Source organism: Protomyctophum bolini (assembly GCF_963924005.1).
Source record: "Protomyctophum bolini genome assembly, chromosome: 2".
In the NCBI taxonomy this organism is placed as follows: domain Eukaryota; kingdom Metazoa; phylum Chordata; class Actinopteri; order Myctophiformes; family Myctophidae; genus Protomyctophum; species Protomyctophum bolini.
The window spans coordinates 5,728,824-5,755,356 of NC_137863.1; the positions used below are offsets into that span (position 1 = coordinate 5,728,824).

A 26,533-nucleotide genomic window follows, 5' to 3' on the forward strand; every position below is an offset into this window, starting at 1 on the left:
AATCTTCAAAAATGATGAAAAACTGCGCGCTATAGTATGCCGTACGATATGGGCTATAGCCCACGGTCCAAAATGATGAGAAACGAGGCTAACTTTTTTTTTCAAAATTTCAAACAACATGGGCTATAACCCATCGTTTTTGTCATTTCGTCATTTTTTTCAAATCCTCAAAAATGATGACAAACGGCGCGCTATAGTATGCCGTACGATATGGGCTATAGCCCATGGTCCAAAATGATGAGAAACGAGGCTAACCTTTTTTTTCAAAATTAAAAAAAACATGGGCTATAACCCATCGTTTTGTCATTTCGTCATTTTTTCAAATCCTCAAAAATGATGAAAAACGGCGCGCTATAGTATGCCGTACGATATGGGCTATAGCCCACGGTCCAAAATGATGAGAAACGAGGCTAACTTTTTTTTTCAAAATTTCAAAAAACATGGGCTATAACCCATCGTTTTTGTCATTTCGTCATTTTTTTCAAATCCTCAAAAATGATGAAAAACGGCGCGCTATAGTATGCCGTACGATATGGGCTATAGCCAATGGTCCAAAATGATGAGAAACGAGGCTAACTTTTTTTTTCAAATTTTCAAAAAACATGGGCTATAACCCATCGTTTTTGTCATTTCGTCATTTTTTTCAAATCCTCAAAAATGATGAAAAACGGCGCGCTATAGTATGCCGTACGATATGGGCTATAGCCAATGGTCCAAAATGATGAGAAACGAGGCTAACTTTTTTTTTCAAAATTTCAAAAAACATGGGCTATAACCCATCGTTTTTGTCATTTCGTCATTTTTTTCAAATCTTCAAAAATGATGAAAAACTGCGCGCTATAGCATGCCGTACGATATGGGCTATAGCCCACGGTCCAAAATGATGAGAAACGAGGCTAACTTATTTTTTCAAAATTTCAAAAAACATGGGCTATAACCCATCGTTTTTGTCATTTCGTCATTTTTTTCAAATCCTCAAAAATGATGAAAAACGGCGCGCTATAGTATGCCGTACGATATGGGCTATAGCCAATGGTCCAAAATGATGAGAAACGAGGCTAATTTTTTTTTTCAAAATTTCAAAAAACATGGGCTATAACCCATCGTTTTTGTCATTTCGTCATTTTTTTCAAATCCTCAAAAATGATGAAAAACGGCGCGCTATAGTATGCCGTACGATATGGGCTATAGCCAATGGTCCAAAATGATGAGAAACGAGGCTAACTTTTTTTTTCAAAATTTCAAAAAACATGGGCTATAACCCATCGTTTTTGTCATTTCGTCATTTTTTTCAAATCTTCAAAAATTATGAAAAACTGCGCGCTATAGTATGCCGTACGATATGGGCTATAGCCCACGGTCCAAAATGATGAGAAACGAGGCTAACTTTTTTTTTCAAAATTTCAAAAAACATGGGCTATAACCCATCGTTTTTGTCATTTCGTCATTTTTTCAAATCCTCAAAAATGATGAAAAACCGCGTGCTATACTATGCCGTACGATATGGGCTATAGCCCATGGTCCAAAATGATGAGAAACGAGGCTAACTTTTTTTTTCAAATTTTCAAAAAACATGGGCTATAACCCATCGTTTTTGTCATTTCGTCATTTTTTTCAAATCTTCAAAAATGATGAAAAACTGCGCGCTATAGTATGCTGTACGATATGGGCTATAGCCCATGGTCCAAAATGATGAGAAACGAGGCTAACTTTTTTTTTCAAATTTTCAAAAAACATGGGCTATAACCCATCGTTTTTGTCATTTCGTCATTTTTTTCAAATCCTCAAAAATGATGAAAAACGGCGCGCTATAGTATGCCGTACGATATGGGCTATAGCCAATGGTCCAAAATGATGAGAAACGAGGCTAACTTTTTTTTTCAAAATTTCAAAAAACATGGGCTATAACCCATCGTTTTTGTCATTTCGTCATTTTTTTCAAATCTTCAAAAATGATGAAAAACTGCGCGCTATAGTATGCCGTACGATATGGGCTATAGCCCACGGTCCAAAATGATGAGAAACGAGGCTAACTTTTTTTTCCAAAATTTCAAAAAACATGGGCTATAACCCATCGTTTTTGTCATTTCGTCATTTTTTTCAAATCCTCAAAAATGATGAAAAACGGCGCGCTATAGTATGCCGTACGATATGGGCTATAGCCAATGGTCCAAAATGATGAGAAACGAGGCTAACTTTTTTTTCCAAAATTTCAAAAAACATGGGCTATAACCCATCGTTTTTGTCATTTCGTCATTTTTTTCAAATCTTCAAAAATGATGAAAAACTGCGCGCTATAGTATGCCGTACGATATGGGCTATAGCCCACGGTCCAAAATGATGAGAAACGAGGCTAACTAAATGAAAACATTTTAAAAAAAATCCGCAATTTCCTCAATTTGCGCAATTTGCGCAATTTCCATTTCCGCAATTTCCGCAATTACCATTTCTTGCAATTTCCGCAATTTCCGCAATTCCGCAATTTGACAAAAACGATGGGTTATAGCCCATGTTTTTTGAAATTTTGAAAAAAAAAGTTAGCCTCGTTTCTCATCATTTTGGACCATGGGCTATTGCCCATATCGTACGGCATACTATAGCGCGCCGTTTTTCATCATTTTTGAGGATTTGAAAAAAATGAAAAAATTTATACCATGCTACGGTCTGAACCACTCCATATATGGAGCTGAGTGACCCCAAGGTTGCACATGCAGTCGGTACTAGTGCTGTCGCCTCACAGCTACAACTAGAAGGTCCTTGGTTCGATTCCCGCTGGAGAAGCTGTGGGCACTGGGGTGTGTTCTCTCCTCCGCGCCGTCAGTGCCCATACCCGAGGGCAGGGTTTGCGAAAGGGCCTTTCTGTGTGGAGTTTGCATGTTCTCCCTGTGTCCCCTAGGGTATAGGTACCCTCACATGTTCTCCCTGTGTCCCCTAGGGTATATAGGTACCCTCACATGTTCTCCCCATGTCCCTATAGGGTAAATAACTCCAGCATGTGTGCCCTGCAGTAAGCTGAATTATAAAAAGTGTGAATGTAGTTTCTAGGTGAAAGTGACTTTTTGACGTGCCTATAGACAAATCCACAGAGGGTTGCCTGGGTGCGGCCATTACTGAAGTGTACCATTAAGCACAGCAGCACTGATTAGCTACACCTGGCCTACGGAGCACCTGCTCCATGGATTACACCTCAGTAATGGCCGCACCCAGGGAGCACCTGCTCCATGGATTACACCTCAGTAATGGCCGCACCCAGGGGGCACCTCTCAGTGGATTTGTCCATAGAGCTGCCATTGAGCCCCATTATAAATGTCTCAAATTTGAAAGCACTATATTTCTAAAACTATGAAACATTTCAAAGATTCCTTTTCAGGCAAACATGTCCACCGTAAGATGAACCTAAAAAGGTTTGAATGGGGTTTCTATAGGTGTAAGTATGTAGGACTAGTAGCATGCCAAAGTTTGTGCTATATTCAATGCAATATTGAATGTAATAATATGGTGTGTCCTGTAAGCCCATGTGGGCTGGGCGCCTTTGGTGCATGACACAAAAATAAAGAAATCAATCTATCTATCTATATTGCTACATTGAGAATGCATTGGGCGTTTAAATTAAATCATTTCTAAAACTATGAAACATTTCAAAGATTGCTTTTCAGGCAAACATGTTAGATGAACATTTTAAAGTTCGACTTATTCTAATACACAATTTCAGTTTAAGGGTGAACAGTTAAGGGTCCCAGTCTTTTGGTATGACGCGGCCAGGGATCGAACCCCTGACCTCCCCATTTCAGGGCGGACGCTCTAACCACAAGGCTACTGCCTGGCAGTTGACACAATCATCAGGATTCACCACTGGACCATTGTCACATGTCCCAGGAATGAGTGGAGCAAAGGAGTAGATCCCAGCACCCTTTTTATTTAATTTTTTGAGTTGTGCAACCACTCCAAGGAACAGCAATGTCCGTGTTCACCTATGTGGCCATGAGCACCAGTATATGACTATGAGTACCAGTAGGGGCGCTGTTGTGCCAGAAACAGAGCGATAGTATTAGTGCTGCACTGTTGCCTGCTAATGAGAGAGAGAGAGAGAGAGAGAGGAGAGGAGGGGGGGGGGGAGGAGAATAGTGCACCACTCAGTTCACTCGGGTGTGATTTTTAGGAATATGTTTTACTATAATACCCACATTTTTCACTGATGTCGTCCCATTACTAGCTACCCCCCATGACATCAGTTTTTCTTATTTTTCATTTCATGTTGAAATATTAAAGAAAAGAGTACCTCAAATCGATGAGCATAATGATTTATTTTAAAGTTTGTTCATTCCATCATTTGTTTCTTTTACTAAACATTGATTGAGACCCTCGGAAAATCCATAACCGTAAAAATCTCCACTTTAAATTATGAACTTAAAAAAAAGAAAAGAAAAAAGAAAGCAAAACAAAAAAAGAACATCCTTGTGTTATGAAGTGATCAGCTGACGTGTGCATAGATGGGTTCATTTGGTTAACAACAATAAGACAAGAATAATACAGTTCGTATTGATAGAGTTGGTATATTATAAGAACAAAATCATTCACAACGTAGGTAAATGTTGAGTAAACATAAAATCAGGCAATAATGAAACGTCATCATACACAGAACAGACCCTGTGTTCATGTATATATAATATATATTTTTTTATATAAGCTTTTCACAGTATTTCAACAACTCTAAACAAATCCCATGGTTTTGAGACCAAAAAAAGGGATCTACATAAGAGAAAAATAATAATAATACTAATAATAGTACAAATATATTGAGATTAGGGAGGTTGTAAGGACCTATAGGCCTACATATTATTAATATGTAATACATATTAATATGTATAGTTTGACAAAATGGTGTCATTTTGAGACGTACCCGAGTACATTTACTGCTTTACATTTACTTAAGTGCTGTAAGTACAGTTTTGGAGGTATACTTTTACTGTAGTTTTACTGTACTTGAGTTTTTACCCTCTCCCAATACTGTATATGCTTCTGCAAATAAGTGTACTTTTTACTCCACTACAATCATTTTAAAAAGTTTACTTAAAAGTTACTTTCTAGATTTTTTTTTTAGATAATTATTTTAATAACATACTTTAACCAATTAGGTCCAATTGAGCCCCTGTTAATTAATAGCCAATCTACAAGCTCGGCATTGTGAGGTCGAGACAAATTAGTAGAAAAAAAAGGAAAAGAAAAGAAAGAAAATAAACGTTATTAATTAATTTATTCATATTTCGATGCCATGCCACTACTTTTACTCAAATAACATTTTCAACACAGGCCTTTTACTTGTGACAGAGTATATATATATATATATATATATATATATATAGTACTGCGTTTAAGTGCTTGGAAAAACAAAAACTCCACTGTCGTCCACTATCCGGAACGCGATTGGCTGGACATAATGCAACGTCAAGACGCCCGATTGGCTGACATGTGACGTACTGTATATGGCATACGCGAATGGGGTTAATTGGGATCATATGAATATGAATCTCATATCACATATGAATCATATGAATATGAATCATATGAACTGGACGAAACGAATCCAAACACGGAGGAAGCGGAGATCAGTTCCATCACATTTGAAAGCGTTTGTGGAACCAGTTTTGCACACCGTCAGAGCTGACATGTGGATTCATGTCTAAAACCGAGAGAGAGAGAGAGAGAGTGTACGGGTGTGTGTACGCCTGTACGGGTCCGTTTGGTTCCAGTTTTACACTCTCTCAAGAGTTACAATTAACCCATTCTGACCTGAGATCAGATTCATACCAGGTTTCCACTGGACACACACTGGTCTGATGAACCCATTCTGACCTGAGATCAGATTCTAAAAATGTCAGTCGTTCTTCGATTTTTCAAAAATAGCAGACCTACAAGCTCGTAGCGCGCCACTCGGTGGTGCGATATGAGCTTGTAGATCTGCTATTTTTCAATAGCTAAAGCATAACATGATGCTAACACCAAAATGGGTGCCAGGTCAGAATGGGTTAACCGAGACGGTCCCTGGACCTCAGTTTGAGAACCACTACAATATGTACGCGATGCTGTCCGTATATACGATTACATTTGTGTAAGACCAAAATGATATATTATGTATGATTCGATTCTTATGTTTTAGCCACACTCAAACACCTTTTTAAATTCAGTTGAGCGGTGTCCCTCAGGGCTCTTAATTGGATTGGGGTTGCAATAGTTAATCAAACTAATCAATTAAATTGATTATAAAAACATTATCAATTTTAATTAAATAATAATGAAAAGATATCAATGCAACAGCAAAAAGGGCAACACATGTTCCATCTATGAGATTATAGATCGGCTATTTTCGCACATCATTGTACAAACGGCATACAACATTGCATCGATATAGCCTATATATTTTCTTACAGACAGAACAAAAAAACAGGCTTCTCCAATTATTCGATTAGTAAAAAAAAAAAAGCAATTGATCGATGAATCGCTGCGTAAATTAACGATAGTTGCAACCCTGTACGACTGTAGCCTGGGCAGCATTACTTTTGGGGTTCATGATCCGGTCGGGAGCAGATGATATCGCTACGTCATGTTGTAGTCATTGTTTTGTAGTCATCAGGATGATATCGCTACGTCATGTTGTAGTCATTGTTTTGTAGTCATCAGGATGATATCGCTACGTCATGTTGTAGTCATTGTTTTGTAGTCATCAGGATGATATCGCTACGTACGTCATGTTGCAGTCATTGTTTTGTAGTCATCAATCTTTTTCCTCAAACCGATTTTTCTCAATAAAAGCTGCAGGCTATACGAGAGCTTTTATTGTTATTCTTCCAGTTTGAGGGAAAAGGAAGTCCCGGATGATTCTCCCTGCCTGATGACTACAAAACAAAGACTACAAACATGACGTAACGATATCATCCGCTCCAGACCGGTTCACACAGAACCAGGCTTTCCTCCGAGGTGGAAAGCCCTGCATGGTGAAGAGAGGTTCGTACAAGGGGCTCTAGTATTTCCCTCTACACCAAATCTCCTCGGCCGAAAATAGCTGATCTTGTTGAGAGTGTACCAGAATAGGTACGGCAGGGTTCAATTGGTAAAAGCAACCGCCAGTCGAGCCTTTGAGCTTTTCACATTTTTTTGCTTAATAGCCCAGAAAATGTTACAACATAAAGCGCTGGCGTGGCCCAGGGGTCTTTGACCCCTTAGCGGAGAGAGAGATGAGGCAATATGATGAGACTATGTGGGACCCCCACTAACTGATGAGACCATATGTAGTGGGGGTCCCCGGGTCTCTCACAACACTGTTTGACAGCACTATCATCAGTGATGCAAATTAGTTTTTTGTTGCTTTGTTTACACACAATCTCTTCTATGTATGTATTTCTGGACGTTTTTAACCACTTGAACCCTCAATACTTTGTAAACTTGACCTTTGAGCTTGTAGATCTGCATTTGTTTTGTTTTGGCTTTAACTTTTGTTTTAGCTTTTTTAAAGCTAGTAGAAATCTCACAACTGAAAACTGTTGCTATAGGCCAACTCCCCGAATCTATGATTTAGTGAAGTCTGTTGAACATTTCCCAGACACGGGTTCTGTGTTAGTCTGAGTAAATCGATTTATCTGATTAACCACTTGACCCTGTATTATTAGTGCCCATAGCCAATCTACTAGCTCACTACAAGCTTGCAGGTTTGCTATTTTCACTATTTGGAACATCATCGTTCGTTAATCACAATTGAGGCAAAAGTTTGAAATAATGGTGATATTGATTTGAAGTCGTATGGCCCAGCCCTATACAGCAATATGTAGACTTATAAATGTTCCGTTCACACACACACACACACACACACACACACACACACACACACACACACACACACACACATACAGCCAACTATAGTTGAAGAAAATCACAAGATCTGAGGCTTTAATTAACCTTTTGCATTCATGAAATATCCCAGACCATTATGGAAGATGCCTCAGTCTGAACATGATATCACCAATTCAAGCAATAGTATTCTATTGAATAGAATATGTATTCTAATGCTAGTTTAGTTTGACCCATTCTAATACTCTTTAAATCAGAGTAAGAAAAATAAAAAAAAGAAGAAAAGAAAATAGAATAAAGACTGAAATCAGTCTGGCGAGTGAGAACTTTAATCCAAGTACTGTACATAAAACAGTGGTTCTCCAACTTTTTTTTAATTTTAAGGACCTCCCATAAACGTACAGGTTACACACATAACTGTCCATTTGAAACAACTCTTACCCCATTTAGGCCTGACGTAGAAATTTAAAAAAATGTCTTCTGAATCCTGACAGTTTTCTGAAATACCTATGTTTCTATATCACTCCGACCCCCCTATCTGAAAATATGTTGTTCCAGGGGCACCCCCAGAAGCAAAAGATTTGAGTTAAAACCGGTCGCTCTGAAAGAATATTCGAAAGTTTGCGTGACATTTTCACGATTTTTTGAAAACTAGCAGACCTACAAGCTCGTAGCGCGGCACTCGGTGCCGCGCTACGAGCTTGTAGGTCTGCTATTTTTCAACAGTTAAAGTTTTAAATATAGCTTTAATTTGCTTAAAACAGAACGCAATTTTGAGAAACCTTTTCAAACCAGTTTTCAAGTAGCCCAGTTCAAACTAGATTCCCCCCACCCCGATAAACACTAATAATTTGTGTTTGCCTCTTTCATAGGCAATATATTTCACTGTCTGGTTAATGTTTCTATTATTTTAAAACATTTAGGACTGAGGCCCGATTCTTATAAACGCCTTCTAAATACTGACCTTAAGTTTTCTGGAAAAAAAAAATATATATATTTTTATTCAAACATTTCTAAAATGTTATGTCGCTATTATACTGTCCCGTCCAGGTTGGGGTAAAACACCCCGCAAAACATCCCGCCTAGAATTTGGTTAATAGTATAGTTAGTTGGTTGATTACTTTTTAACTCAGTAATGGTTATATTTTGTGTTCCTTTCATTTTAGAGGTATTAAAAGAGTCAAAAGGTAATTGTCACTTTGGAAATGTGCAGCTACCCTGTGTGTGTACACTAACTCGTACTGTATTTTTGGTTTGTTTAACCAACATTTTGGGGACCCCCTTGTGACCCGAGCCACAGTTTGAGAACCACTGCTATATGGGGACCAATGGGAACACAGTGTTTCTGTGGACGCCATCGATTCGTCCGTCTGTGTAACAAACTTCTCAATGTAAAACAAAGAAGATACAAAGTCTTGGTAACATGAGCGCCCCCTGGTGTCCATCCATGGTTTGAGAATGGGGTCTTGACCTGCTTGTTTTAAAATTAAAATAAAACGCTCCCAACCTCGGCGATAAGACTACAACAAAAAAGTATATATTATAAAAAACACTGATCATCCGCTAAACAGAAAGAGAGACACCAAAAAAAAAGCAATGAGGATTGTGGGCGTTGTAGTTCTTGTAGGTTGTCCCATAAGAGTCCGTAATTCACCTGGAATAGCATGTTTGTTTAGTTTCCCGGTAGAGGTCGACTGGCTAAGCCAGGTTTCACACATAACATCCATTCCTGTTTTAACAACAGTCTCTGTTTCCGTCTGGAAAACATGGGAAGTCATAGTCGGAGCATCCGTTGTTGTCGAACAGATTGGGGTTTGTAATTAACTCACACAGCACCTTTTCTTTTTTTTTTGCTCATCACTTCACAATTTGATTTTTAATCCGTGGAAACGTGAAGGTTTTGTCATTTCCGACCGACCCCAAGCCCCACCCACTCCCCCTGTCGGAGTCTGATGGATCCGACGTGTATCGGAGGAGTAAAAAAGCCAGGTTTTACGCTTTACCGAACTGTATTGCTGCCATGCCAGGAGGAGAAAAAGAAAAATCCTATTCCGTTATAAACCTTTTCACGTTTTAACAAAATAACATCATTCTGTTATTATAAAAGTAACATGTTGTTCGGGAGCCGATAGCCGATTGGTTAAGGCGCGTAACGTAACGTATAGGCTCCGACGCCTTGACGGCGAGCCGTGCGTTTGGATTCCTTTAGCCAGGGCAGTGATGGGACGTCACTCCCAGGGATGGGATGTCACTCCCAGGGATGGGATGTCACTCCCCCAACCTTCTCTCCCCCGTTTCCCCGTCAACTTTCACTAGTTGGACCATCAACTATAGAAAAAGGCATGAAAAGCCCCAGAAATATCTTTTTAAAAAAATATATAGAAAAACTAACTTTTTCACGTTACAATGCGATAGGATTTCTCCCCCCTGCTACCCCCCCTCCCCCTCCCTCCCTCCCTCTAGGAATGGCAGCAACACGCTACACGTTCGGTAGACTTGGCCTGCTTCAGCGGTGTCGCAACACGACCGCACGCAAAAAATATATAACTATATCAAAAGACCTTAATAGCCCGGCAGTCCTTTTACGATCTCCAAAAAAGGCCATTTTTTGAGCACTGGCTGTTTCTCGCGTCAAGCTTGCCACTCCTTGCCACTCCTCAGTGCACGTCATCGTGGACATCTCCCATAGATCCTCCAGCTGTCCCAACACTAGCTAAGTCTCGTTGTATTTGGCCGAAAATGATTTATTTTATATATGATTATGGTAAAATACCGGTAAAGCACAGAATGTCACTGCACTGAGAGACATGCAGCTGCTGTACACTCCCACAGCTGCTCTATACATCTCCTTACAACAGTGGCTTTTACCGGATATCTTTGCCGTTTGTGCTAAAATAACACTGTAAAACCGCCATTATTACCCTTTTCATGTCACGCACCGCCCCCTAGAGGGCGTTCGTTGGTTCGTTCGGGGCACCACCAGGGGTGCAAACAACGCACCACAGTTTGGCGAACACCCTCCTGACTCCTCCTATCCGGGAGGGAGAGAGTCCAGCACGTTGTCCTCATTGAGCAGCAGATCAGATCTCCAAACACCAGATCGTCTCCACCACCATCACCACCGTCAGTACATGTCCTTGTAGATCTCCTGCAGCAGCGGGTGCAGCGAGGTCTCCGACTCCGTCTTCTTGATCTTGGTCACCAGCTGGGCGTTCTCCGTGACCAGCTGCCGCAGGTCGGCCATCTTCTGCAGCAGCTTGGGGAAGAGGTAGGCGGAGTCGGCGTGGTTGGCCTGCAGGTGGTGGTCCAGAGCCTGGAGGATCCCGTCCTGGATCTCCTCCACCTGCTTCACGTTCATCAGCCCCGGGCGGTCTGGAGAGGAGAATTTTGCGTTAACACCCCGATCACCCAGGACCAAGTTCACCGTCCTCTCAATTATTAAAGGCCTATTCATAGTCTGGATTTTCGGTGGTGAGCTGACCATCGCGACCACCGCAAAATAACGTTGAGCGGTGGTGGTGAGTAAAAACAGAGAGAAGGGCTGGAGTGGTGGCGGTGGTTTGCTCTTCACCGCGGCTTGTGACGTCATGTTGTAGTTCGGTGGTCACCTCAGTGATATCACGTTGTAGTTCGGTGGTCACCTCAGTGACGTCATGTTGTAGTTCGGTGGTCACCTCAGTGACGTCATGTTGTAGTTCGGTGGTCACCTCAGTGATGTCATGTTGTAGTTCGGTGGTCACCTCAGTGACGTCATGTTGTAGTTCGGTGGTCACCTCAGTGACGTCATGTTGTAGTTCGGTGGTCACCTCAGTGACGTCATGTTGTAGTTCGGTGGTCACCTCAGTGACGTCATGTTGTAGTTCGGTGGTCACCTCAGTGACGTCATGTTGTAGTCCGGTGGTCACCTCACCACCGAAAATCCAGACTATGTATGAGCCTTAACACCCAGCGCCCAGGACGAAGTTTTTATCCAAAAGACGAAGGTTATTGATATCACAACCGATCGATCACATCGCTCCACAGCCTGGGAGCGCCTGTTGCGCAACATTCGATGTTGCGCAACAGTGGGACGTCGTCGAAAATGCCCCCCCCTGTTTAGCCGACGAGACCAAAAAAACGTTAATAATTCTTGATCTAAATCATCCAATCGTCCAATTCTAAGAAAAGACCCTGTGTTAGACGGCCCACCGCGGTCCCGTCGCTAGTGGCGTTAGATTTAATCTTACCTCCCATTGTTGTCGATCGGCACTAGAGTGTTTTGGCTACATCTAGCTGCATTTAGCTGCTATACATCCTCATCCGGTCCGTCGGTAAAACTGCTGCTGTAAATCGCTGGGCGCTATGATTTAATGGATTAAATAACCCCGGGCAATCGGGCGCTCAATGTTAAAGCCCAGCTGCACGTTCCACGGGTCCGCCTGCAGTCCCATCTCTTACCACTAGGTGCCCAGTGCTTCAACGTTGGAGCAGGGCCGGCGGCAGAATGAAATGACTGAGGGGTCAATTGAGATTGTTGAGGGGGGCAACAAAATGATCAGCGTTGTTAAATCAAGCAGGCAGTGCCAGTTCTAGGACTCAGGTTGCAGGTATGCAAGATTATAATGCTAGTGTTGGGGCAACAGATTTTTTATTTTAATTTGCGATGAAAATGCTTCAATCTGGTGCACTTTGAGATACAAATAAAGAGGCTAGATCTATAAAGAACTACACACTCTGATGATGGAGAGGGCCACTATATTTCAAACTCACTCCAGAGGGCCACAATGCATATAGTCAAAAATAGCTGATCTACAAGCTCAAAACGTGTCGCAATGTGATGCATTTTGAGCTTGTAGACCTGCATTATTGCTATTTTTTTAATTGGAATCCTGAATTATTTTCACCTATTTTTCAATTGGAATACTGAAAAGTAATCTTTTTTAATTTAAAAATACATTTATATGTTATGTTAACTTTATGATTATGAACTGAAATGTAAATACATTGGACATAAAAAAAAAAGACTAGTACTAGTCATTAAGCTACTAATATAGACTGAAGTATTTAAAGCGGGTCATGTTTGGAATTGTAACAGCTGAAATCAATAACGTATCAGTATTCCGATATTAACCTGCAGGCCGCATTAAGTGAACTGCGTCTGTGCTCAGAGAATACATTCTTCAGCGTGTCCAACAACAGTCCACACACAGCCCACTTTGACACTCTCTGGTCGGGTTGAGGGGTCAAGTACCCCCTTTGACCCCCCGCACCGTGGCGCCGGGCCTGCGTTGGGAGAGCTGCAGTGGGAGGGGCTTGAGTGCGACGCTCTCTAATACAAACCGTTCCTCTCTTACCTCCACACAGAATGATGGCGGCCACAAACAGCGCCAGGTCGCTGTCGTCCAGCTCCAGGGCGTTGAACTTGACGGCGAACTCGAACTTTGGCTCCATGATCTCGCTGAAGGGCCGCCGCAGGCTGCGCAGGAACTCGCGCGTGACGAAGCCCCGCCCGTTGGCCACCAGCAGCCCGTCCTTGTTCATCAGCGACGGCAGCATGGCGAAGATGGCCTCGTGCACGCCGTACTTCAACAGGGTCACCTGGAAAACACACCCCAGTGTGAAACAGTGTTGTTTTTGGCAGCACATTTTGATTTTAGTTTTAGTCCGTAGTCTCATTTAGTTTTCATTTAGTCACAATTTAGTCACCTGGAATGTCTTAGTGTTAGTCTAGTTTTAGACTAACCCACAGAGCCTAGTCCTAGAGTAGTTCAGGAGGAACGGATTGTGTGGCTCTGGTTTTTCCCCTAATGGGACTGATCGAGGGTATAGCTACTGGGACGTAAGTCGGGACTTGATCAACACCAGCTGGGTCGCCTGAGTGAGGGGTATGATGTTGGGAGACCCGAAACCCAGAGGACCTTGGGATACATCACTGAGGATACGTCCCAGGTGAAACCCAGAGGACCTCGGGATACATCACTGAGGATACGTCCCAGGTGAAACCCAGAGGACCTTGGGATACATCACTGAGGATACGTCCCAGGTGCATCCATGCAATGTTTTTTTTTTGTTTTAGTCATATCTGTCCCGTACAGTTTTTGTTTTACGAAGGCTTAAAGGCAAAACAGTAAATGTAAATCGTATTAATATGCTCCAATGTTCGACGACAATTAAATCGTTAACAACAATTATTCAGGTAAAGTAAAAGGTCAGGATCGTGACAAGCAGATTAGACTTGTGTACAGACAGACAGACAGACAGACAGACAGACAGACAGACACGACAGACACGACAGACACGACAGACACGACAGACACGACAGACAGACAGACAGACAGACAGACAGACAGACAGACAGACAGACAGACAGACAGACCTGGTCGTTGAGGAAGAGGTTGACGAAGCCCGGGATGCTCTTGGCGAACTCGGTGAGCTCGCGGACCGTCTCCACCGTGGTGCACTGGCAGCGGTAGAACACGTGCACGCCGATCTCCTTGTTGGGCGGCGTGCCTCCGTTGATCAGCTGGTTCCACACCAGGCCGTTCTCCGCCTGCCACAGCGTGTCCATGTCGTGGATGACAAACGGCTGCAGAGCAACAAGAAAGGAAAGGAAAAAGAAAGGAAAGTTACCATGTTTACCCAGGGTAACTGGACTAAGCTCAATAACTTGTTTACAGCCAGGCCCTGCTCATAGAACATTTCATGGTAGGGGTTCAATGCCTTGTCCAAGGGCACTTCAGCGGTGGTAATTTGAACGTGCCGGTCCGGGGATACGAACTATAGCGACCTTCCGATATCAAGACCGCTCCGCACACCGTTCGGCCACAGCTCATAGCTAAGATCTTGTAGATCTTAGCAGATCTACAAGCTCATAGCATGCCACCGAGTGGCGTGCTACGAGCTTGTAGGTCTGCTATTTTTTAAACGACTGACATAGAAACATAGCTTTTTCAGAAAACTGTCAGGATGTAGAAAACATTTTTAGAATCTGATCTCAGGTCAGAATGGGTTAATGGTGGTCTGTGGCTCAAATGCTGAGTAAATATTGGGCCTCGATATGGAAAAAGTTGAAAACCAACTGGTCTAATGAATAGTTTAAGCAGTTTGGGCAGCACCTCCGTGGGCCACTGGGAGGCGCCGTATCCTGTACGAGTTCATATAGCAGTGGTGGAATGTAACTAAGTGCATTGACCCATTGGGCCATTGCTGTACTAAAAGTACCTCAATTCGGAGGTACTTTTAAATTTACTTTTTTTCCCCAATACTCCTATGCATCTACTACAACTCAGAGGCAATACATTCTTTTTACTCCACTACTAAATACTTGAAAACTGTAGTTACCAGTTTACTCTGCAGATTTAGATTTATTATTGCAAAACATACATTAACCAATCCCGGCTTTATACTGTTGTGCATACTAATGCGACAAAATACACAGCTGATCCACAGGCTCACGATGTGTCTGTGAGCCTGTAGATTATGCTGTGTATTTTGGTGTTTTCACTGTTTGTTTAGGTAGACTCCCCCCCCCCCCACAAAAACCTCCCTGTCAACCCAAACAAACAGTGAAGACTCTAAAATACAGAGAAACCAGATTCTTCCAAATCATGACAGTTTTCTGGAAATAAAAACTATGTTTCTATGTCTGTATCTGTATCTGGCTGTGGACCCACATCTGAAAATAAAAAATATATTAATTGTAACCAAAAAAAAGAAGGTTCGTCGACTACCCTTTTTCACTGATGGAAACTAAATGAAAACTAAGCCATGATGACTAAAACTATAAGACTAAATATTGTGACAATTTTGTCGACAAATTAAAAACTAGACTAAAATGTTAGGAAGTGACTAGTGGACAAGAGATCCACTATAAGTAAAAGACACGAGTCATTTTACACTTGGTTGCATGCTGAAAATAGTCGATCTACAAGTTCACAACGCGTCGATTAGTCGACTAAAATCGCATGACATTTAGAAAAACTGAATTTAACTGTATTCAAAAGACTATGACTAAACAAACAAACAAACACTGTTGTTTTGTGATGCCAAACACAGGGCAACATTACGTACTAGGCCTTTAACTAAAACAAATCTGAGTACTTCCAAACACTGGAAGACACAACAGTGGAGAACGGAAGGACCCTGTGAGGGCCTTATGGGGCTATTTTTAACATTTTCACACTTTGGTGTTTACTGTACACTGACACACGAGCTACTTCCCCGGCTTCCTCCCTCAGACACAACATGATTAAGTTACAGTGTGACCTACGGCACATTTTGTGGAGTCTGGTTAGAAAGTGGTTCTCATGGAAGCGTTCTCATGTCAAGGATAGCTATAGAGGCCTGCTGTCACCATTACACATTTAACTTGACGTTAATTGTGGTTTTTTTGGCTGTGGAACATACTGTATGAATACAAAATCACATTTCTATATTTGCCTCGTAGTAAATGGTGTATTTATATAGCGCCTTTATATCCAAGGTGCTTTACAAAATTGCATTCACACACACACCAAGGACACTTTAATTGACACTAACTCTGGGGGAGACCACAGGGTTCGAACTGGGAACCTTGCGGCTCCCATCCGGATCAACGACAGGTCTTCTACAGGTCTACTCAAGAGGGACAACGCGACAACGCAAGCGTTAAAAAGAAAGCTAAACCGAATCCGGGTCTGGTGAGTCGCGGGGCGTGTGCACGGAAGGCCCTTTAAACCGGATTAATGCTCTTTAATCAAATCTCGTAATCCCGCGATTGGCATACCGGTATAGCTATCAAATACCAAATAGCTATCCTCGAGATATCTTGAGGTTTGGCATGGAACAAGTTCATATTAACATTGCAGCAATAGTTAAAAAAAAAAAGATGCATCATTAGCCCTCATGATAGGATCATTAACCCATTTTGATCGGGAACCAATTTTGGTGGTTACATACATTGTTATAATTTATCTGTTGAAAAATAGCAGATCTACAAGCTATACAACTTGTAGGTCTGCTATTTTTGAAAAATCTTTCAAATGTGCCTCAAATCTTTCCGAAATTGTCGTGATTTAGAAAACTTTTTGTCAGGCTTGAATGGGTTAAGAGTAAGACTAGGCAATTTTCACTCTGATGGCGGTTATTAATTATTTAGCAGAATACAGTATTTTATAGTAGTATACGTACAGCGGTGGAGGAGGTCTTGCCGGTCAGGATGCTCCGGGCCTTCTTTTTGGTCATGTTGAGGTTCTTCAGGTAGGCGTTGTTCACCCTCTTGGCTAGCGACTTGAAGTCCGTGCCGCTGGGACTGCCGCCGGCGCCCGGGCTGCCGCTCTCCTCCGCCAGCAGGCCCGCCACCAGCTTCCTCTTCTCCGCCTCGGGCATCCTGCCGTAGCGGATGGCTGTGGAGGAGAGAGAGAGAGAAGGCAGGGATGGGACGGGACGCGCAGAGAGTGTGTTAGAGAGGCAGGGGCTGACATACCGCAACATATTACTCCAGTTTTTGGCTTCACTGCACTGGCTTCCGGTTGTTTTTAGGATTGATTTTAAAATTATTTTACTTGTGTATAAAGCTCTCAATGGTCTCGCACCTTCCTACCTACATGACTGCCTGCCTAAATATGTCCCAAACCACCCCCCTAAGGTCTTCCACTGCTGGCGTGCTCGCTTTGCCTAAAAAAATGGCAACTAAAAAATACAGGGAAGCAGCTTTTTGCTTCTACGGGCCGTGGGCATGGAACAAGCTCCCACTGTACCTTCGACAGGCAGCCTCTGTAGACATTTTTAAAGCACAGCTCAAGACCCACTTCTACAACATTGCTTTTAATTGATCTTTTATTTTTTGTTATTCATGTCCTCACTGTATTGCATTACTGCTTGTTTTTTAATGTCGTTGCCTTGCTTTTCTTTTTTTCTCCATTGCTCTGTCAAGCACTTTGAGCTGCATTTAATGTCATGAAAGGTGCTATACAAATAAAGTTTTATTATTATTATTATTATTAAGAATAAAATAGCAGATCTACAAGCTCTCAACGCGTCGCTGCTGCAACACGTTGAGAGCTTGTAGATCTGCTATTTTCGGAGGGCGCAACCCCTGGAGCACTCTTTATCTACTGGAGATGCAACGGTGTAACGACATGGGATTTCGAAAAACAAATGAAAATGTTCAACGCAAAATGCTGCGTTCCAAAGTTCTTCCAGTATATCTGGCATGGAAAGGAAAGGAGGGCATTTTGCATTTATTTCACCGTGTAGTAAATGCTGCATCCGTGATCTGGAAAAAGGGCAGTCGTTTAACAGACATGTAGAAGGGCAGGGGCTCAAGCCCCCTTTGATGTCTATGTGTGCACGTACGTGCCTGCATGGAAGGGACCAGGAAGTGTCACTGCGGTCAGGTGGAAACCGTGTAGTGTGTGTGTGTGTGTGACTGTGAGTCTCAAAGGGCCCCTACGGAACTGGCCCCGTAAAATATGATTCCTCCACCCACCCCTTTTTCCCCCTCACTGTATAGCCTAACCCTAACCCTAACCCTGTATGGGTTTTTCCCTTTTTACGATTTCCTGTTTTTTTGGCTATATAGAAGTGTATATTTGTACGTCTCTACATTAATTGATTAATTATTAATTAATTGAACACCCCTTTTTCCCCCTCACTGTATATCTTTTTTTTTGTTTCCCTTTTTACCTCCTCTACGACGATTTCCTGTTTTTTTGGGCTATATAGAAGTATATATTTGTACGTCTCTACAGTCTACATGTTATGATGAATTGAACATGGTGGACCCTCTTGTAAAACAAGTGTAATGCTTTATGGTGTCGTCCACAGTTAATAAAAGGACGATATTCTTTTTATATCAAAACCGTTCGCATCGCTCCAACAGGCTGTGGAGCGTCTGTTGGGCAAACATTCGGTGTCATTTCAGGTTGGGACGTTTTAGCGGATCAGATCGAAAATCTTAAAAACGTGAATAACTCATGCCGTCCAATTCTAATCAAAGATGATGTTTTAGACGGGAGCCGTCACGGTCCCGTCACTAGTCACGTTAGAATGAATCATACCTTCCGTTGTTGTCGATCTCGTCTTTGTATCGAGCTGTGCTTCAAATGTACTGTAATTCTCCGATTGGTTAACCCATTCTGAACGGGAACCCAGTTTGGTGTTAGCATCATGTTATGCTTTAGCTATTGAAAAATAGCAGATCTACAAGCTCGTAGCGCGCCACCGAGTGGCGCGCTACGAGCTTGTAGGTCTGCTATTTTTTGAAAAACGAAGAACGACTGACATTTTTTTTTAATCTGATCTCAGGTCAGAATGAGTTTATCAGACCAGTGTGTCCGCCAGTGGAAACCTCGTATGAATCAGATCTCAGGTCAGAATGGGTTAATCAGACCAGTGTGTGTCCAGTGGAAACCTCGTATGAATCTGATCTCAGGTCAGAATGGGTTAATAAATACTTCAATCAATCAAGCAGTCTGTCTGAAACAGTTACATTTCAGGAAACAATGAAAAAAAATCACATCCAAGTGAACCGAGTGGTGCAACTATACATGTATAGTTACTGTACTGTACTCTGTATACTGTGTATACTGTGTCCAGGTACTCGTACCTTACTAGTGTACTGTATGTGCCACTTTACTCTGTGCTGTACTCCAGAGGTTCTCAAACGGGGAGGTTTCAAGTTATTTTATTATAAAAAAGTATTTATTTAAAAACCAGACAGAGTGGAAGTGGGAGTGTGTGTGGCTCACCATTGAGGGACACCATGAGACACAGACAGAGTGGAAGGGGGAGTGTGTGTGGCTCACCATCGAGGGACACCATGAGACACAGACAGAGTGGAAGTGGGAGTGTGTGTGGCTCACCATCGAGGGACACCATGAGACACAGACAGAGTGGAAGTGGGAGTGTGTGTGGCTCACCATCGTGGGACACCATGAGACACAGACAGAGTGGAAGGGGGAGTGTGTGTGGCTCACCATTGAGGGACACCATGAGACACAGACAGAGGTGGAAGTGGGAGTGTGTGTGGCTCACCATCGAGGGACAAAATGAGACATAGACAGAGTGGAAGGGGGAGTGTGTGTGGCTCACCATTGAGGGACACCATGAGACACAGACAGAGTGGAAGGGGGAGTGTGTGTGGCTCACCATTGAGGGACACCATGAGACACAGACAGAGTGGAAGTGGGAGTGTGTGTGGCTCACCATGAGACACAGACAGAGTGGAAGGGGGAGTGTGTGTGTGTGTGTGTGTGTGTGTGTGTGTGTGTGTGTGTGTGTGTGTGTGGCTCACCATTGAGGGACACCATGAGACACAGACAGAGTGGAAGTGGGAGTGTGTGTGTGTGTGTGTGTGTGGCTCACCATTGAGGGACACCATGAGACACAGACAGAGTGGAAGTGGGAGTGTGTGTGGCTCACCATCGAGGGACAGACAGAGTGGAAGGGGGAGTGTGTGTGGCTCACCATCGTGGGACAGACAGAGTGGAAGGGGGAGTGTGTGTGTGTGTGTGTGTGTGGCTCACCATCGTGGGACACCATGAGACACAGACAGAGTGGAAGGGGGAGTGTGTGTGGCTCACCATCGAGGGACACCATGAGACACAGACAGAGTGGAAGTGGGAGTGTGTGTGTGTGTGTGTGTGTGTGTGTGTGTGGCTCACCATCGTGGGACATGCCCAGCTGCAGGCACTTCTGGAAGCGGCAGTACTGGCACTTGTTCCGGCTCTTCTTCTGGATCTTGCAGCTGCGCTCACAGCGCTCGTACTCCAGCTTCATCCGGATGGTCCTCCGGAAAAAACCCTGGGAAAAAACACCAACCACACACGACACCGTCAAGTCCTCACAGTGCACAAACACACCCTGGAAAACACGAACCACACACAAATGAAGCCAACTGTTTGTTCACAGCATGAAAAAGTTGGAAAATAAAAGTTGAATGAGTTGTAAATCTTGGAGTTGTTTCCTTAATGTCCTTTGGAGTGGAATTAGAGTTTGACTTGACACTCACGCTACAGAAACAGGAGATAGGCTCCTGCCCCTATGGGCCTCATGGCTCGCCAAAGGCTACTTACTCACCTTGCAGCCCTCACAGGCGTGGACGCCGTAGTGGAACCCCGAGGCCTTGTCTCCGCAGATCCGGCACTCCACGTTGATGCCGGCCCCCATGCCGTCGTCCTTACCCAGGAGCAGCTGCTCCGACAGGGAGGGAGACGAGGTCTGGGAGGCCTCTGGAAACACAACCATGGACCCATTACCACAAAAAAAACATTCAAGATCTCTCCACTCCCTACTTTAAGCCTGGGGTTCCACCTATGCTTTCTATGGCATAGGCAGCTCCCGGCAGAATCCGCCGGCAGAATAGACACAGCTGCGTGACATGAGACTGATTAATTAGAGCGACAGAGAGTGTGTGTGTGTGTGTGTGTGTGTGTACGGGTGTCCGTGTGTGCTTCAATTTAACAAAGGTGCAGACGGTCAGAAATCAGCAGAGAGTGATCGACGTTTGCGCTACTCTATGCCGTATTGAAGTGGTCTCGGTCCCAGACTTTATTTTTCTCCCAGGAAATAAAAACGTCTGGGTTTCCGAGGTTACTCCCTACTTAGCCCTGGGGGTCCACCTATTATGGCATAGAGGCAGCTCCCGGCAGAATCGGCCGGGAGAATCTAGACGCAGCTGCGCAACATGAGACTAATTAATTAGAGCGACAGAGAGAGAGAGAGGAGTGTGTGTGTGTGTGTGTGTGTGTGTGTGTGTGTGTGTGTGTGTGTGCGGGTGTGCGTGGACTCAGGAATCAGCAGTGATCGACGTTTGCGCTACTCTTAAGAGTATCTATGCCGAATTTAAGTGGACTCGGTCCCAGACTCTTTCTTTATTCTTTCTCCCTGGAAATAAAAACATCTGGGTTTCCGAGGCCACTCCCTACTAGTTCCTACCCAAACTCTTAAAAAAAATCCTAAATGAACGGCTGACCTAAAAACAGGAAAACAGACATGCATACATACATATGGACCCTAAAACAGACATCCATACATATGGACTCTAAACAGACATAGGGACACACATAGAGCGTCGCAGTCCCGCCCCCTTTCAGAACGACGAGTGGCCCAGGAAATTATTCTCCATTCATTTTCTCCATAGGCTTTTCTTAAAGTATTTATTTAAAGACGGTTATGCCGCGGACAAAGCCAACTCGGAATGGTGACAAATCATGACAACGAACACAATGTTTTGGGCCGATCAAATAATTTATAAGCAGAAAAACAAAACAAATAGTGTTGTCGCCTGCCTTTATTTTCTTCTTTCTAATTATTTGATCGCACCCAAAATATTGTGTTTGTTGTCATGATTTGTCACGATCCGAGTTGGCTTTGTCCGCGGCGTAACAGTCTTTAAATAAATATTTTTTGAAAAGCCTATGGAGAATACTGGCAGGATATTCATTCCACTTTGGAGACCATTCTGTGTTTTGAGATACCTCTGTCTGTTTCTTTTCTACTGCTGGGAAATATCCCTGAAGAGTTTCTAACACATGATAAATATTTAATCAAGATCCTCTTAGCATCAAGTAAAAAAGCAATCACACGACGCTGGTACCAACAGGACCCACCAACGAAAGATCAATGGATGGACATTATTGAGGAACTGTATTCTATGGAAAAACATTCATACTGAGACTACAAGAGGATAAATTCTATAAAAAATGGGAAAAGTGGAATCTCTTCTCTCAGCCTAGTAATATGAAAAATGCAGCCTTTTTTCTTTTATTTGTTGTCCTTTTTCTTTTATTTTTCTATCCCGTATTGTCTTGTTAGTTGAGTTTTTGTTTGTGTCTGTTCTTCCTTCAATAAAAATTAAGTGAAAAAAAAGAAAGAAAAGCCTATGGAGAATCATTTCCTGGGCCACTGGATTTCCTGGACTGCGACGCTCTATTGCTGTGCATTGGAGTGGCTGCAACACTCAAAAAACTGGAAAAGAAAACTATAAAAAGTGTTTGGAGTGTTTGGAGGAACGTGCATGGGAATCAAACAGGTGAACGAAATCAACCAATCAACAATCAATCACAAGAAAGTGTATGTCATCACGCAGCACTGTTGATATAAAAATACACACATGAACAATGTTGGCATCTATTGTTATTTTTCCCATGATGACATATGATGGATATGCATATTTCTCATTTCACCACTGTCACCAGCCCTTGAACATGGTTCTCTTTACATCCGGGAGCAGTGAGTGCAGACAGTTCATTTTAAATCGGGTCCCTGTGCTATGGTTCTGTGAAGGCTCTGGGTGTTAAATGAAGGCCCAGGGTTTTAAGAGTGGCAGGGCCTTGGGGTGGCTAGCTAGCTGCACTCCCAACAGTGGCTGGAATGACAGGAATGCTAGAGGTTGAGACCCTGAACTCTGAGACTCTAAGGCTCTGTGTGTGTGCGTGCGTGAGTGAGTGTCCGCGTGTGCGCATGTATGCGTGTGCGCATGTATGCGTGCGTGCGTGCGTGCGTGCGTGCGTGCGTGCGTGCGTGCGTGCGTGCGTGGATTACATGTAGCCTCTAGCTGTTTGACTGTGCTGTTTTGCTTTGTCTTCAGTATGAAGACAGAAGGAACAATCCATTTGTTGAGATACTACGTTGTGTAAAAAAAAAAGCCCATTGTATGTTGTTTTGTTTTCTTATTCCAATATGATATATACCGGTAGGTAGTCAATAATATTGTTGCTGTCGGTTTATTAAAAAAGTTTTTACATTGTTTTTTCGTAAACCAATGTCCTACATTGTCATGCTTCTGTGTCACACAAAAGTAGCAAAAAAAACAGATCTACAACTCACAATGTGTCGGGATGCAACACGTTGAGAGCTTGTAGAGCAGCTGTTTTTGCACCATTTGAAGTTTGAGTGAAAATGTAAGTGCTTACGTTTGTTTGTGTGTTTTTTTTTAATAAATATTGAACCAATGAAAATAACGTGACACTAAATAATAACTACATTGGACAAAGAATAATTAAAAAAAGGAACACTTGGACGTACAGTAGGTTTCCTCCCGACAGAGACTGTAGATATGGAGTGTTCTGGGACAAAGAAAAAAGTGTTTTTGTTTCCATTGCAATAATCTGTATTATTCTATCTTATCTTATCATAATTTTTTTTTAAATAGATTTTTAAAATATTGAAAATAGACAGCTATTGTAGAGGATGAGTTTCATTTTGTTTTCTATTGTCCACTATACCATGATTTAAGAAACGTTTTATTTGAAAAAATTCAGGTTAAGAACCCAGATCTGTTTTGGATGTCTGGGTGTTTTATGTTAAATTGGTTGTTCAGTAATGACGTTTTTGTTTTTTGGAAAATTCATAGAGAAGGCATGGCAGTTACATTGGAGAACGATGTATCCATGAGTAACTGTCTATTTGTGTATATGTATTATTATATATGTACAATTTTGTGAGTGTCTTGTAAGCCTGTGCGGGCTGGGCATCTTATGATGTAGGACACTTTAATAAAAACACTATCTCTCTCTACTACTACTAATACTTTTGTATGAAGGAGTAGGGGATTCATTTACCCAAAAGAAAAGCATAAAAAGATGGAAAGAAATGTTGATACGAGGTTTCTTTGTGATTATGTGAGCACAGTCTGTGACTTGGTGACAGAATAGGCAGTGCTAAGAGAACGCTAAGCCAGGTCGGGGTTTAAAGCGTGGGAACAGAAATAAAAAATAAAATAATAACAACAACCTTGGGAAGGAATGAATTAGCCAGCAGGAAGTCAGAGGAGACCGTGTTCCTTTGAACAGCTCAAAACACTATTCACCTCACCTGGACTGAGAAACTTTATACCAGGGAGGAAAGCACACATATACGCCTTCGCGTCTCGTCCTCTTTAGACAGTTCTTGGAGTGGCCCAGGAAATGATTCTCCATTCATTTTCTCCATAGGCTTTTCAAAAAGTATTTATTTAAAGACGGTTACGCCGCGGACAAAGCCAACTCGGATCGTGACAAATCATCTACAAACCCTCCCGCTCACTCAGATCAGCCAACGCAGGGAAGCTGGAAGTACCCTCACTAAAAACGCCGGGACAACGCTCCACACGTCCCAAACTCTTCTCCCTTCTGGCTCCAAAACTGTGGAATGCACTTCCCATTGCAGTCAGAACTGCAGCATCACTCCCAATCTTCCGCCGTAGTTTGAAAACCCACCTTTTCAGACTCCATCATGGCCCATAGCACTTACCCCACCCCCTTAGATAGCAATTCTGTAGACTTAGATAGCATTTGATACAGACTTATAGCATGTTATGTAAACAGCATAAGTGCATTGTATGTAGTCATAGCACGTCATAGTACATAATGTATATCATAGTAGTATAGATGTATAGCTTATATGTATAGTTTCATTATAGATATTCCACTGTTACTTTCTTAGCTTACGCATGTTTCATGATAAATGTTTTTATGCGATGTATTCCCATGCTTTTTGTTCTTGCTTAATGTAAATCGCTCTGGATTAAGAGCGTCTGCTAAATGCCTAAATTGTAAATTGTAAATGACAATAATTACAATGTTTTGGGCCGATCAAATAATTAGTAAGAAGAAAAAACAAACAAATAGTGTTTGTATACTGCCTTTATTTTCTTCTTTCAAATGATTTGATCGGCACAAAATATTGTGTTTGTTGTCATGATTTGTCACGATCCGAGTTGGCTTTGTCCGCGGCGTAACCGTCTTTATATAAATACTTTTTGAAAAGCCTATGGAGAAAACGAATGGAGAATAATTTCCTGGGCCACTCGTCGTTCTGAAAGGGGGCGGGCCTGCGACGCTCTATTAGGGGCGGCCTATTAGGGGCAGCCAATTAGGGGCGGCCAATTAGGGGCGGCCTATTAGGGGCGGCCTATTAGGGGCGGCCTATTAGGGGCGGCCTATTAGGGACTCACCTGTACAGCTGCTAGAGGGGGCGGGGCTCCCAGTGGTGGTACACGTATTCTGGCACTTCCTCCCCTTTTCCTCTGGCGGCTCCGCCCTCTCCTCCTCTGGCTCCGCCTCCTCCATTTCCCACGAGGCCTCGTCCTTCTCATTTGGCTCCTCCCCTTCTCCCTCCGACTCCTCCCGATACAGCTCCGCCTTCAGCGTTCCCTCGCCCGAGCCTGGATCACAGTTATCACATTGCTATACAATACAAAAAGGTAGTTCTGACCAAGCATTCCGATTGGTTGAAATAGGCTCTCCAGCCATGTTCAAATGAGCATGACAGCACACCTGGCCGTTCTCAAATGACCTCAACCCATGGCTGCCAAGACTCCACTTTTGGCAGAGCAGAGCCGGCTAAGCGGCTAGGCTAATAGTTCACAGACTTAGTAGCTAAATCTGGCATAAAAAACGAAACAAAAATGAATATCGAATTTACAATTGGGGCTGTCAGTCACGATAATGACCTTTTTCTTGACAATTAAACCGTCATCGCAATATCAATTAATCGTGTGGATTTCAGGGCGTTTTAAACAAAAGTTACATGGAGCAGATACAGTATGACAAAAAACTTAACAATACCGGGGGAAATACATACGGATATTCCGGAGGATACAACCGCCGATAGCTTCTCTGCCTTAAGTTGTGACCAGGCTTTTCTTTTCACAGATAAGTAATCCTGGGACCGAGGCTAGTTAAACTGTGATGCTGGCGACAGGCCTCCCCTCACCTCCTCTCCTGTGCACCTCCTTGATGTGGGAGGT

The 26,533-nt window shown here is 42.8% G+C and overlaps 1 protein-coding gene and 1 long non-coding RNA gene across 2 annotated transcripts; both read right to left on the bottom strand.

The window, feature by feature from the left end:
* Positions 1-4,285: 4,285 nt before the first annotated feature.
* LOC308323192 lies at positions 4,286-8,428 on the bottom strand. Its single transcript, XR_013964807.1, has 2 exons — positions 6,740-8,428; positions 4,286-6,594 (listed from the first exon to the last, which is right to left on the bottom strand). It is a non-coding gene; the product is annotated as an uncharacterized lncRNA (long non-coding RNA).
* Positions 8,429-8,602: 174 nt separating this feature from the next.
* LOC308327980 (peroxisome proliferator-activated receptor delta-like) lies at positions 8,603-26,533 on the bottom strand. Its single transcript, XM_080781645.1, has 8 exons — positions 26,500-26,533; positions 25,739-25,948; positions 20,881-21,032; positions 20,466-20,604; positions 16,990-17,204; positions 14,198-14,407; positions 13,176-13,419; positions 8,603-11,214 (listed from the first exon to the last, which is right to left on the bottom strand). Exons 2-8 carry the CDS (start codon positions 25,851-25,853, stop codon positions 10,967-10,969), a joined length of 1,323 nt encoding a protein of 440 aa, XP_080637771.1. The 5' UTR covers positions 25,854-25,948; positions 26,500-26,533; the 3' UTR covers positions 8,603-10,966.